The 15,124-nt window shown below is 40.3% G+C and overlaps 1 protein-coding gene across 1 annotated transcript in view; it reads left to right on the top strand.

Annotated features, from left to right (window-relative positions):
• GPC6 (glypican 6) overlaps positions 1–14,794 on the top strand; it is a 1,186,177-nt gene extending 1,171,383 nt beyond the window's left edge. Inside the window, exons 8-9 of the mRNA XM_032277284.1 lie at positions 7,787–7,962; positions 12,342–14,794. Of these exons, the coding sequence (XP_032133175.1) occupies positions 7,787–7,962; positions 12,342–12,544 (379 nt within the window). The 3' untranslated portion in view covers positions 12,545–14,794. The remainder of the gene's footprint in view (positions 1–7,786; positions 7,963–12,341) is intronic.
• Positions 14,795–15,124: the final 330 nt, after the last annotated feature.

Consider the following 15,124-nt stretch of genomic DNA (forward strand, 5'->3'; position numbering starts at 1 on the left):
CATATACCAAGCCAAACACCTTGGAAAGGGGTCGTATTCATCCATTCTCACACTGATATAAAGAAATAGCTGAGACTGGGTAATTTCTAAGGAAAAGAAGTTTAATTGGCTCATGGTTCCACAGGCTGTCTAGGAAGCATGCCTGGGGAGGCCTCAGGAAACTTACAATCATGGTGGAAGGTGAGGGGAAGCAGGCATGCCTTACATGTCTGGAGCAGGAGGAAGAGACGGAAGTGGGAGGTGCCACACACTTTTAAACAACCAGCTCTAGTGAGAACTCTGTCATGAGAACAGCACCAGAGCAGAAATCCACCCCCATGATCCAATCACCTCCCACCATGACCCACCTCCAACACTGAAGACTAAAATCTGACATGAGATTTGAACACAAATCTAAACCATATCAGTGGGAATTCTGTCTTAGTAAGGAACTGGTGACTGTCAAGCCAGGCATTCTAAAATGCCCACTTCCCTTCTTCAGGCACACTTGAAGAGAGAGGACTCCGTAAAGTCTTCCTGACTGTCCTGGCAGACAAGAAGCTGTGTGAACCTCTGTGGAGGAAAACAAAAAAATTTAGGCAGAGCTTGCTGCAAATAGAAAGAAGGGAAAATGCTTGTTCACAGCTCGGCATCTTTTAAAACTGGCTCATGTGTCTCTTTTTTCCTATCCACTCTGTAGTTTACTAACTCCGGGTCTACTAATAATGGGTTTGGGGAGTTCCTGCCAATGAATTAAGAGGCGAAGTCAAAGAATTTCACTCCTGCTTACTGCAGCAATCAATGAGCTATGTGTTCTCCAAAAGCTTCCCCAAACCATTTCCTGCCTCACATTCTCCAACTGGAAAAGAGCCACAGCAAATTCTTCTTCTGAACAGAACGCAGGCTTTAAAACTTCAGAGTCTGCTGCTGTCAGCCACTCCTAAGAATTCAGTTTGGCAATATGGGGAGCCATGTTAACAACTTAATTTTTCTAAGAGTACATTAGAATTGCATAGTAAATAATTATATGAAGTAGCTAAATGACTTGTCCATGGTCACACTGCTGGGTCCCAGAGAGATCACAGGTGACCCAGTCATATATCACCCTTATGCCCTTGACCATATCTCAACGTCACATCTCATGAAGTCCCTGATGCCTCCGACAACCCTGGCTTAACGGTCTTCATGAATTTATAAATACACTTAAAGCAGAAGGTCACAATTTGTGTTGAATAATCCAACATTCCATCCAAGAAAAATGGAAAGGGAAAAGAGTAATTCTTAGCAAGAACTTTAGTAAAGTTATAACTAAAACTTGAATTTTTAAAATTGTGGTGAAATGTACCAAGCATAAAATTTACCATTTTTGCCACAGTACAATGAATAGTTCTGTGGCATTAAGTGCAGTCATGTAGTTGTGCAACCATCACCACCATCCATCCACAGAACTTTATTATCTTCCTCAATGGAAGCTCTACCCATTAAACATAAATTCCCTCTTCCCTCTCCTCTACCCTCCAGGACCTGCTGACCACCATTCTACTTTCTGTCTCTCTGAAATTGCCTATTCTAGGTACTTCATATAAGTGGAATCATAAAATATGTGTCCTTTTGTAACTGTCTTATTTCACTTACTATAATGTCCTCAAGGTTCATCCATGTGGCATCACAGAATTTTCTTCCTTTTTAAGGCTGAATTATACTTCCCCTATATGTATATACCACATTTTGTTTACTTAGCCATAAACAAAAGGTGGACACCTTTCACCTTTTAGTTATTATGGATAATAGTACTGTGAACAGAGATAAACAAATATCTGTGCCTTTAATTCTTTGCGTAATGGTACTATGAACAGAGGTACACAAATATCTGCTCAGGTCCTTTCCTTTAATTGTTTGGGATAGCCCAAAGATATTTGTATACCTCTCTTCACAGTGCCATTCTTCATATATATAATAATGAGATTTGAAAGCCAGTACGTCTGAGAAGTGAGGCACTAGCAAGGAAAGTTAACCCAGTGGTGCTTAGTGGGGGTGTCATGAATCCAAGTAGGAGCTATAATAATATATATTATGTGTATATATATATATATACACACACACACATATATATAAAATAATGGCACTATGAACACTGATTCTTGGTACTTTGGGGGTATATATATATATATATATATATCCAAAAATGCAATTGCTGGATCATATGGTAATTCTATTTTTAACTTTTTGAGGAACTGCCATACTGTTTTCTACAGCAACTACACCATTTCACATTCCCAAGAGCAGTGCACAGTGTTCCAATGTCTCCACACCTTTACCAACACTTGTTATTTTTTGTTCATTTATTTTAAATTATAGCCATCCTAATTGCCTATTCTAGGTACCTTATATAAGTGGAATCATAAAATATGTTTAAAACTTAGATTTTAAGAAATCTTCTAGAAGAGGTTACTGTTACCACAGGCTTGCAGTCCCTTATTTGAGACCCTTGGGACCACATGTGTTTCAGAATCCACAACTTTTTAGATTTTAGAAAATGACCACAGTGAATATACTGTATATTACATCCTACTTCCAGTGGGGTCTGGGGCTGCAATCCACAATCAAACATGTTAATATTTCTGCAGCAAAATGTATTAAAATTCACACTAAGTCAGCTAAATGAGGACTATAATTGACTTTGTTTCAGATGAGATGAAGTTTTGCTAACAAGCAGACTGAAGAAAAAATTAGGGGGCCTTGAATTTTGGCATTGTACATGGGGATTTACATCTATTTTAGAAGAGTAAAATTCTTAAGCCTGCTTAACGTGACTGAATAGGTAGCTTATAATTTGAAATTGCTATAGAGATATGTATTGAGTAGAGCTCATTTGTGGCAACAAACAGTATTGAAATTGCTTTGACTTTACCCTTCTCATTGTGCCTTGAGGCAGTAGCAGTCAAGGAAGAATCGTGCACCTGAGAAGAAGCCTAGGTCAGCACCTAAGCTCCCCATTTCTGCCTTAGCTCCTACTTGGATTCATGACATTCCCATTAAGCACCACCCGGCTAACCTTGCTTGCTAATGCCTCACTTCTCAGACCTATTGACTTTCAAATTTCATTAAATCTTAAGAGTCATGTGGCCCATATGCAGTGCCTTACATCAAAACAGCTACGAGCATTAACATGATGATGAGAAATACTAAGCATATTCTTCTACCAACAGGGTCTTTCTGGAAGCATTGGTTTAACCGTCAGGAGTGATGTAGAATGTTGAAAATAGCAGGTGCTGTGGTTGGCTGGTGGAAAACTTCTGTGGGGATGGTCGAGTTTAGTATCTCTCAGGTGACAAAAACTGTGAACTCTTATCAGTGAGGGCCTGCAGCTACCCACAGGGCTGGATGTATCAACCTTCTCACCCCTCAAATTTCCATAGGACTCTTCCACCCTAATCAGTTATAATGTTTGAACGTAATCAAGGACATCCACATTTACAATATGCAGTTAGATGCAAAGAAAAATAATTCTGTAAAACTGCCAAAGATTTAGTTCCTAGCTGTGTTCTTGCAGAACAGAAATCAACCAAAATGAGGAAGCTGTGCCTGGCTGTTCATGGAGGCCACTACTTGCCCATAGCAGGAAGCATTGGCAAACCATGACATCCCTGCTCAACTCTCTAGGTTGTCCTCACTTGTGGCTTCTCCCAAGGCTGGATGGACCAAGTAAACATGCATCCTGCCCTGGAACCTGGGCTCTCTGTGCCAAGATTCTCCTTCTGTCTCCCAAGGATATGATGGTGCAAAAACAGGATTCTGTCATGTCAAAAAGCTGTGCAAAATCCAATAAAAAGGAAGAACATTGTGAGGTGTCTGTTCTTGCAGGACAGGAGTGTTATGTAAAGAAACAAAATGTGAGAGGCAAGAAATAAATGGGCTCATGAGGTCCTCATGCTGACTGGGGCTTTCACGGACCCTTTTGGTTGTGCAATGGACAGTCATAGATTTAGATTCAAGATCTACCTCTGGAGTGACAAAATGGCCATTTTTATTTTCAGCTGTTTTAGGTTTAAGTTTTCACAATGTCTCCAAAGTCACCCTTTGAATACACCAAAAGGAGAAAGGTTCCTGAGGACACGATGCACTGTTACTTGTTTTTATTGTAAGCAGCTGAGCATCAGTAGGCACAGTTAGAGGCTGGGTTTACTTGGCAGTCCCTTATTGTTCCTGGATGTTCAGACTCCCAGGGGTAGCATTCCCATGTAAGCTATTGCAGTGAGATTCTGATAAATGAGTCTCGGCTAACCATGCAGTGCACACAGCATCTGAAAGAAACAAAGCTCGCCTCTGACTCAGCATAGGTACAGCTGCAGGATTCATTTTCCAAAATGTAGAGGAGCAACACCAGAATTGACTATCACCTCCCAGCTCTGGTGTCAGCAAAAGATGGGATGCACCTGCTATTGTTTATTCGAATAGGCTGTAATAATTAGGTAGAGCTCACGGAGCCTGGCTTATATAATTGCCTGTCAGTAATAGTCAGTCCAATGGCATATTTTAGAAGTTACATCAGGAAAACACTCTCAGGATCAAACAGGAATTTATTTATATACCAGAAATATTAAAAGGCAGGACAGAAGTTATGCTTTATGGCAAAAAGAAAGAGATATGAGTCCATGGCTTTTAAAAATTTCTATGAGGCAATTTTTTAGAGCAGTAAATACTTGGAGCTTCATGGAAAAGAATTTACAATGCACTCTGTGTGTTTTATTATTCATTATTTAGTGAGCATTGTGAAGTCGATTTTGTTCAAGATATGGATGAAGGCATGGAGTTTATTCATGGGATCTCTGATTTAAAATGAGTAAACCAATTCATAATACAAATACATCAATCATAAGATTCAATACATGAAAAATAGCTTAAATACCAAAGTTTCTCTGTGTAGTTCTTTTAGAGGTTAGGGGATAGAGCTTTTGGTTTCCAGAACTTGGAAAATCACTTGCAGGAAGGGGAAGAATTTCAAGTATATGGATATTATACAAGAATATGTAAATAGGAATAATAAAATAGAGGAAAGGATATTTTTTGAGCTTTCAAGTAACAACAGTAGAGCAAGTAGAAGAATAACAGTAATGGCAATTAGGTAGGGCTGCCCTCAGCTTGTAGAGGGCCAGAGCTAGATGTCCTGATTCCCCATCAGACCTGCTCTTCATCCCTCCACTATAGCCCCAGTCCTGAAGGATCTCTACAAGCTGTATCATCTGGGCTCCTTTGCCCACCAGCTTCCAGTTGGTTCAGCCAATGGGAGGCAGCAGCTGGAGGTCAAAGAGGAAAGCCTACAGGGATCAGAGCATCCTTCTCCAGCCCCATCCCTGATAGACCTTGGTTCGGCAGTTACTGTGTCATTGGGTGCCTCTCTGTGGTATCAGTTCTTGTTCATTCTGCTAACAGCTTCTTCCCCTCACCCCCTGGGGCCCCCTCTCCTGTGGCCAGCCCCAGGGTGCTTCACCTCTCTGGGCTGGTTTCCTTTAACTCGTTCACACCTTTATAAATAGCCTCTTCTTTAAACTCTCTTTATTACCCCTTTGAGAGTACCATCTATTTCTTACCAGGACACAGACAAATATAGCACCTTGGTAGGAATTAGAAAAAGGCACCCAGATGGGTGCATGGGGGTTCATTATGTTACTGTCTCTACTTTTATACTTATCGAAGTTTTCTAAAATAAAAAGAGTATCAAAAAGAAAACAAAAAGGCACTGCTTTTGGTGTATGGTGCCCTGCAGGGGCGTAGCTTGGTGACCACAGAAGTGAGGCTGGATTTCAGCACCAATTCACACCTGCAGCTCCAAGGGGTGACTTTGTGCAGTGTACAAAATACCCAACCAAATCTGGCAGCCTTACAAAAGGGTAGGTAAGTCCCTGAAAGCTGGGAAATATCTTGAGGAGAAAGTGAGGGTAGACCTGGGTCTTTAAGGGTATTTGGTATTTAAATAAGAAACTGCATTATGGAAGTTAAGGAAAACCTGTGGGACAGGAAGACATAGGATGGCTATAGGGAGTCAACTCTGTAAGACAAGGAGGGACCCTGGAGAGAGTATGAGAAAGTAGAAGTGGGTGGAGACCCTTTGATTGCTGAGCTATAACGTGAATTCTAGCTGATGATCCTCCAGGCAGTTTGGGGCAGTGTTAGGGCACGGGGGCTCCAGAGCTAGGCTGGGAGTAAGTCATGGTTTTGCCAGCTGGTAGCTCTGTAACTTTGCACATTTGCTTATTCTCACAAAGCCTCCGTTTACTGTTTCATCAAACAAGGATAAAATACTCCTTATCTTCTAGATTTGCTGTTGGGCCAAATTTAAAGATGTGTGTCAAATGTTGAGTACAGTGCCTGGTAGTTAGTAAGTGCTCACCGGACATTAGCTACTATCCTCAAAAGTTTTTAAACAGAAGAGTGATATGATAAAAGCAGTATTTTTTGAAAATTAATCATACAGCATGTGCAGGATGCGCCAGAGAGGAAAGAAGGGTGGGAGGGGTCACTCTGAGGCTGCAGTGGGTGTCTGCAATCCAGTGAGGAACATGGAAGTGGGAAAATAGAAGCAGGTATAAGAAACTCCATGAGAAGAAGAGGAAGAGAACCGGAAGATGGACAGATCGTGAGAGTAAGAAGGAGCCAGAGAGGGCCCCAAGCACGTTTCCAAGATCTTTAGCCTCCACTTACATAAATACCCCTAGGCAGCTCAGGCAGCTCACATTGAAGGGCTGACAATTTTGACATATTGGTACAAGTGAAAGAAATGTGAAATTCAGAATCATTTGATTTTACCCTTCTATTTTACTGAACATTGGGAAATCTACCTAATGAAACTCAAGATTCTATTATAAAATAAAAACCCTAATCTATACTTCAGTCATTCCAGTAATCACTGCTGACTCCTAAAATGTCCCCAAAGCAGTTTTTTACATCCAGAATTTCTTTTGATTAAGATCTGAGGTAGGGCCTCTGCAGTTGAGAATGGGCATCCTCACAGAGAACTCTCTTGAATCATACATAATTTATAAGTTCAGTTCTTATTGCCAAAATTAGCAGAACTGAGGAAGGTATTGAATCTTTAACCTAAGCTGACATTTGGGGTGGAGGGAGGAAAGAGTGATTAATGTGAAACAGTGGTGGTGTGGTTTGACTGTGTCCCCTCCCAAATCCCATCTTGAATTATAGTTCCCATAAACCCCAGGAGACATGCGAGGGACCTGGTGGGAGGTAATCGAATCACGGGAGCTGTTACCCCATGCTGTTGTTCTCATGATAGTGAGTTCTCACAAGATCTGATGGTTTTATAAGGGGCTTTTTCCCCTTTTGCTTAGCACTTCTCTTGCCTGCTGCCATATAAGATACGCCTTTGCTCCTCCACCTTCCACCATGATTGTGAGATCTCCCCAGCCATGTGGAACTGTGAGTCTCTTTAACCTCTTTTTCTTTCTAAATTACCCAGTCTCAGGTATGTCTTTATTAGCAGTGTGAGAATGGACTAATACAAGTGGTTTCTTATAGGTCCCCAATTTCACATTTATTTGTAGGCAAACCTACCTAAGAATTAACTGCCATTTAAAAAAAACTAGTCTGAGGCTATTTTAGCCACATCTCCATCTGAGAAAATGTATTCCGTGTTTTTACTATTTGGCATTCTTTTCTAGGAACTACATCCAGTTTTGCCAGGTGTCTTGGCTGACTGTTAGAGACAGTCATCTGGTTTTTCATGGCAGCATCTGGTTCTGCAGTTTCTGTGGCATCTCCCTGAGCTGTTCTCTCCCTCTCTGCCTTGCAGATACTTGCCTGAGATCATGAATGATGGGCTTACCAACCAGATCAACAATCCTGAGGTGGACGTGGACATCACTCGGCCGGACACTTTCATCAGACAGCAGATCATGGCTCTCCGTGTGATGACCAACAAACTGAAAAACGCCTACAATGGCAATGATGTCAATTTCCAGGACACAAGTAAGAAAAGCCTTCCCAGCACCAGGAACTTCCAGAGTAAAGAATCGTTTTAGAAGATGATACCCTGACTTTCTTCTAGAGCAATATGCCCTTGTAATTTTTTTCATTCTTCCTTAGCTTGTAATGCTTGTTATAGTATTTTGGACAGAGAGCTCTGATCCACAAAACATAGAATATGAATAAAATCATAAATTCCACAGCACAAGAAATAATTGCAATGGATTACATTCAGCCATACCAAAGCTGAAATTGAGTTTCATCTACCAGTGGATTCATTCATGACAACACTGCAAAGTAATTTTTTCACTTTCTTCTGTCCTCATCAGTATTCACATCTGCCCCAAACTTCTGCCCTGTTCCCCACAAAAGAAGAAAGCTTGGCAGATTGCTTAGACAAGCCTGAGATAGAATCCCTTATTCCTTAATAATTGGAGTCTCTATAAATTACTTGTTGAGTCTCAGGTTCCTCCTCTATAGAATGGGAAGCATCCCTGCTTGAGAGGTTTTTGGGAGCCTCATTTGTGGAGCTATGATAGTGTCTGGTGGGTAGTGAGCAGGTTCAGCTACATCATTTCCTTCTCTATCCAGCTATGCACATATGCAATCTAGAGACATTTGTGTGTGAAATATTGAGAGAAATCGTAAAATGCCAGTGCAATATTACATGTGACTATTTCACTAAGGATCAAAGACGCATCAAAAGTTATTTGGAAGACTATTAAGTGAACATTGACATGAAACTAACTATACAGGGGTTTTGTCTGAGTGGTTTTAAGATGAATAACTACAAAGGAACATTTTCTATTGTTGTTTGTGGTTTTTTAAAATATTATCCTTACAAAGAGCGTTCCCAGGACAAGAATTCTTGAACATAAGATGTGAAGTTTCCAGTGATTCTGTAATTTCATCCTTGAAGCATAAGATGATGTTTGTGTGCTTGGATTAATGAGATAGGAAGAAACAAGTTACAGAAAGAAGACCTCAAATCACCTTAGTCTTAGCCATCAACCTACCAAGTTATCCCCTATAGAAAATTTTTGTGCTTTATTCCATTTTAAAGAACTCAAAAAAAATTTTTCTAAACACGGAATAATTACCAACCCAATGGACATTATTGCTGTAAAATTCCTCAAAAACACCCATCATCTCTCCTCCTTTTGCTAAACCCCTCCTTTCCTCTTCAGAAGAGAACATTACACATGTTTTAGTCATTGTGTCTTCACTCTTGTTAGCACTTAGCCTTATACCTCTCATTTTATCCATTGTCTTCTCCATTAAATAAAATGCTGTATTATCTAGAGAGTGAATATTGGAATGAATAATTCAAGATACATAAGAATTAGTTGGCTTGGCTTTGTTGCTTCTCATTCCTCTCTGACCTATAGAGGTTACACACATATCAAGCCGCAAAGCTCAGGGAATAGCCAGGAGGCAAAGATCTTGCTCCATTTCCCCTCAAAAGAAAATAAAATCAACAAATTAGAGGATCTCTGCGTTCTAACCCAAGCATCAAACGTGGCCCTCTATTTTAGGTTACTGTCTGTTGTACGAACCATTATCACATCTTATAACCATCACCATCCTTATTGCTTTGGACATTTTTTTAAGTTACTCATCCCACCCCTTAATATTTTCATTTGTGATTCCTTTTCAGAAAGAGATGGGGCCATTATTTTTTCCATCCAAAATCTCCTGTCATATTTGCTTCCCACATTTTTTAACATTCTAAATCATTTTAATAATATCTCTGTAAAGGTTGTATTACTTCTTGTTCATGACACCAGTGTTCAGAACAATTCCCTTAGCAATTCTGGTATCTCTGAATTTAATTAACGGGAATTTTCCCCTTGGAACGGCCACTAAAGATAAATCAGAGAAAATGTTAAAAACCTAGTATAGTGCATTGAAGTGATCTTATCTGGTATTTAGATGTCCCATTAAAAAAAGAAACTGTGCTCATTTTTTAACTGTGTCTTTCTCATTCAAGAGGACATTAGAGGAGTCCCTACATTGCCCCAGCTTTACTTAAGAAGCATCCAGCAGCTAAAGCTGGCCCTGGTTTCTCGGGAGCAGCTCAACAGGGCATCACCATTTCAGACTAGCAGGGAGGGGTTTAAGGGTATTGGTTGGAAATCACTGAGCAAGTGAAAGAAATAGCTAATATCCTTAAAAGCGTCCAGTTTCCTCAGTCCTTCCAGGAACATCATTCCCCATAAGAGACAGATGTTACCACTCTCATTTTTACAGGTGAGGAAACAAAGCCTCAATGAGTCTAACTGGCTTACCCTGGTGCATTTAAATAACAAAGGCAGGATACATTCTAGGTCGCCTTTGCTGTAGGAACCATGTTTTTTCCATCAGGCATCACTGGCAGCACTGGGTTTGGTGTCTTTGAGCACTCTCGTGATTTGTCGTCACAGACTCTCTGCAACGTCAATGTTGTCAATTGTATTTGTTTGAGGAAACTGGCAAAAGTTGAGTAATTGCCCAAAGCACATTTATTTATTCCAAAAGTATTTGCTGAGCACTTGCTGTATGCCAGGGGCCACTGAAGGCCTTAGAGGTACAGAAATGAACTGGATTTACCAAATCTCTACCCTCTCAAAGTTTGTGTCCTCAGTTTTCACTCTTGAGAAGGATATAAATAGTAAGCAAGTAAACAGGCACATAAATAATATACCTCCAAGCAGTGATAAGTACTTTCATAAAGCTAGTAATTGATAGCCTGATCTGGGCCAGGTTTGAGTGACAGGGTTAGTCAAACAAGAAGGAATCAAGCCACGAGAAGTGGGAATAGGGAAGAAAGCAAGTTGGGCAGGAAGGGACAATGCCACCTGGGTCAACATACTCTGGGGGCCCCTGGGCATTGGTTTCAAGCAGAGAATGGCCAACTGTTTCTGTAAAGGGCCAGATATTAAATATCTTAAACTTTGAGAGCCACATCATCTCTGCCACAACTATCCCACATTGCTGGTCTAACGTGATAGATAATATGTGTGTGAATGGGGGTAGCTGGGTTCTAATAAAACTTCATATATGGACACTGAAATGTGAATTTCACATACACTTTTTACATATTGTAAAGTATTATTCTTCACTTGATTTTTTGCAAACACTTAAAACTATAAAACCACCAGGTACAGTGGCACATGCTAGTAGTCCCAGCTACGCGGGCAGCTAAGACAGAAAGGTCACTTATGCCCAGGAGTTTGGGGCTGTAGTGAGTTATGATGATATCACTGCACTCCATCCTGGGCAACTGAACCAGACCCTGTCATTCATACACACATAGATAGATAGATAGATAGATAGATAGATAGATAGATAGATAGAATTTTATGGATAGCTATAAAATATATTTTTATGTAAATAAACCATTTTGGGGCTATGGACCATACAAAAGCAAGCAAGCAGCAGGTCATAGTCTGTCAACTCCTGGTTTAAAGGGAGAGACTGACTGAGATGGAGCCCATCCTTGCTCTCAGGAGAACACAGGTGGGGAAATATGGCCAAAAGTAATATTAATAGAGGCCTCCCACTACTATTGCTACTGCTCCTCTCATTTCCTATGCATAGAACTTGTTTTCCTCTTCTGTATTTTTCTTTTAAAATCCTTTAAAAAGCATGATATCTTCGTAGAGCAATGGCTCTGAGTATAAAAAGAGCAAAGAATGGAATTTCTTAAACTCAAGTACTGGCCAGAAGAAATGTCTTTCTAAGGCCAACATGGTAGGTATGGCCTCTCCTTGAGTCTGGGGTTCTCACGTTTCTTATGTGCTCAGATATCAATTGTTACTGTTCTTCAAACACCTCTATTTCTGTACAGCCCACCCACTCAGCACACCCCTGCCTATTAAAAACAATCCTGTTGGGTAGAGTGGGGGACCATGGATGGGGAGACTTTGCTTCCCACCACGTGCTCCCATATCTGCTGACCAAGTTGTTGCTAGTCTTTCCTGGTTGGCGGTTGTATTAGTCCGTTTTCATACTGCGATAAAGAACTGCCAGAGACTGGGTAGTTTATAAAAGAAAGTGATTAATTGACTCACAGTGCAGCACAGCTGAGGAGGCCCCAGGAAAATTACAATCATGGTGGAAGGGGAAGGGAAAGCAAGGCACCTTCTTCACAAGCTGGCAGGAAAGAGAAATGCCAAGCCAAGAGGGAAGAACCCCTTATAAAACTGTCAGATCTCGTGAGAACTCACTATCACGAGAACAGCATGGGGGAACCAGCCCCCAGGATTGAATTGCCTGCACCCCATCCTCTCCCCAGACACGTGGGGATTATGGGGATTACAATTCAAGATGGGATTTGGGTGTGGCCACAAAGCCTAACCCTATCAGTGGTCTAACTTTCTTTTTCAATCTTTCCACACTAGGTGATGAATCCAGTGGCTCAGGGAGTGGCAGTGGGTGCATGGACGACGTGTGTCCCACGGAGTTTGAGTTTGTCACCACAGAGGCCCCTGCAGTGGATCCCGACCGGAGAGAGGTGGACTCTTCTGCAGCCCAGCGTGGCCACTCCCTGCTCTCCTGGTCTCTCGCTTGCATTGTTCTGGCACTGCAGAGACTGTGCAGATAATCCTGGGTTTTTGGTCAGATGAAACTGCATTTTAGCTATTTGAATGGCCAACTTACTTCTTTTCTTACACTCTTGGACAATGGACCATGCCAGAAAAACTTACCGTTTTCTATGAGAAGAGAGCAGTACTGCAATCTGCCTCCCTTTTTGTTTTCCCAAAGAGTACCGGGTGCCAGACTGAACTGCTTCCTCTTTCCTTCAGCTATCTGTGGGGACCTTGTTTATTCTAGAGAGAATTCTTACTCAAATCTTTCGTACCAGGAGATTTTCTTACCTTCATTTGCTTTTATGCTGCAGAAGTAAAGGAATCTCACGTTGTGAGGATTTTTTTCCCATTTAAAATAAAAAAGGAAGAAAGAAAATAATTTTCCTTGTAAAGTCAGGCCAAACCCCAAGACAGCTGCATTTTCAACAAAGAAGCAAACAGACAAAAATAAATGAACTTTAATATTATCACTTCAGCATTGACAGCCAACTCCCAGTGTAAGCGTTTTTGTGACAAATCCAGGTTTACAAAATGCTTATGGGAAGAAAGCTTGAAGTTTGCTCTAAATGGAGTGAAAATGCACTGTTGTCTTGGAGGTATCATCTTGCACCCTAGCCAAACAATACCAAATTAATTTGGAGGTACTGATACTAAATTTAGAATCTCGTCTTTAATATGAGAACAAAAATTACTACAACTCAGCACCTCTCTCTCACTCTGCCCACTTTCAATTTAGTAATGGCACCATTTTTCTTAATTCCCTTAATGTCTGTCCACTGTATCCAATTGGCACAGATTTCCCCCTTCATCTCCAGTTACTAGCGGATACCCCCATCAATTCATCCTCCTCAAGCGTCTCAATTGAAAATAATCTTAATGATACAATCCCTGCTTTTGCCACAGGTTTGACATTAACTAGACGTTTCTGCCCCTGTGCTCATTACCCCTCCCAAAACAAGAGTTTTGTTTTTTTTTTAGTGAATTGATACACAATTAGATCCATTCCTGAGTTTTCATTTTTAACTATTTACTTTGTGTCAGTTGGTTTCTGCATAACAAGGGCATTCTCTTACAAAATAACTCACAACAGAAAAAAAAGTCAAGACAAAAATATATATATAGTACTGACATGGAGATTTCTTTCACTTTTTTAGTCTTAGTATGATCATCTATTTTTATATCTATATATATATAAATCACAGATTTTAACTTCTTAATTCCAAGCTCAGGGTTGACACACCTTTGTAAGAAAATGTTTTGTCAACCAGCTCTTCTTGTTTTGTGCTGCTCAAAGAAGGGATTCCTCAGTGATCTGTGAGCACCAAGAATCAAGAAAGAGAACTTTTTACGTATCTAACTGTCCATTTATTAAAAGTTTGCCAGGGCACAGGGCACACCCTTTTGCATGAGTGTGCTTCAGCCTGGGTGCTCCAGACTACACCAAGCTCATGAGATGAGCCATGAGTGTGCAGGGCTTTACCAGTGATGGAAACTGTATGTGTGAAGAATGTTATTCATGAGAAACCATTGCTTTCATGTAAAACACCTTCAGCCTAGGATTCCTGCTTGGCACTTGGATACATTACCTAACTCAACAGGTCAATTTAGAGCCACAGCCTAATCTATTCACCAAGCATGCCAAAGCCAGGCCCTATGCTCCCCCTGACAGAGAGAAGCAAAATAAAGCAAACTGTGGCTTTATGAATACAGTTGGCTATCCATATGTTTCTTGGTTTTATGATGCATCTGGAGTAGGGAAAAGTAATGTTTCAAGACACCATTATATGCCAGTCACATTTTAATTAACTCATCGACAGTATTGACACGTAAATGGTATTTTTCAATCTCTGTTCTCATCAAAATTAAAATTAGTTATTGATTTAGTCATCACATTTAAGTAGAACACATGCGGCACAATAGTATTAAGTATATTTGAGCACTTTTGCAAGACAGAAAGTATTTACAAGCATCTATTGCTACTTTATGCCTAATGAAATATAAAATGTAGGATTACGAGAGACTTTGTGGCATTCTTTCATTTAAACCTTTATGAAATTAACAATATAGTTCACCATTACATACTTCTAGAAAACCATCTGTTTCACTGCCCACATTTCGGCTTCCTACCACGAATTTCACGTAAGACATCTCTATGAAGGACCAGTAATTTACGTTGCTCATTTCATTGTATGTTGAGAAATCAGTATTGTCTTTCTCCAATAATTAAGGTGCAATACAAATTAAATCAACCTTGGTTTTCCAGACTGTTTGAGTAATAACTTGTTTTTATGGCTTTAAACTCCAACTCTTTCCTTTTAAAAATATTTCTGCATTCTCTTTTATGAAATAGATCAAGATGCCTTGTTTTTCCTGTGCTTTCACCCCCAAAACGTTTTATGCATGTGTATGAATACACATAATATTAATGAATGTGAACTCATGTTCTATAAGCAACTAAACACACAGAAAATATATAAATGCCTGCTTCATTTGTTTCAGCACCTTCGTTATCAATATGATTCATATTGATGAGATATAGCGATGCATAATGAGCCAGGCAGAGAGCTGAAGTGACTTATCAGTTAATGATGCCA

Source organism: Sapajus apella, unplaced genomic scaffold (assembly GCF_009761245.1).
Source record: "Sapajus apella isolate SASKATOON/1434 unplaced genomic scaffold, GSC_monkey_1.0 scaffold9, whole genome shotgun sequence".
NCBI lineage: Eukaryota > Metazoa > Chordata > Mammalia > Primates > Cebidae > Sapajus > Sapajus apella.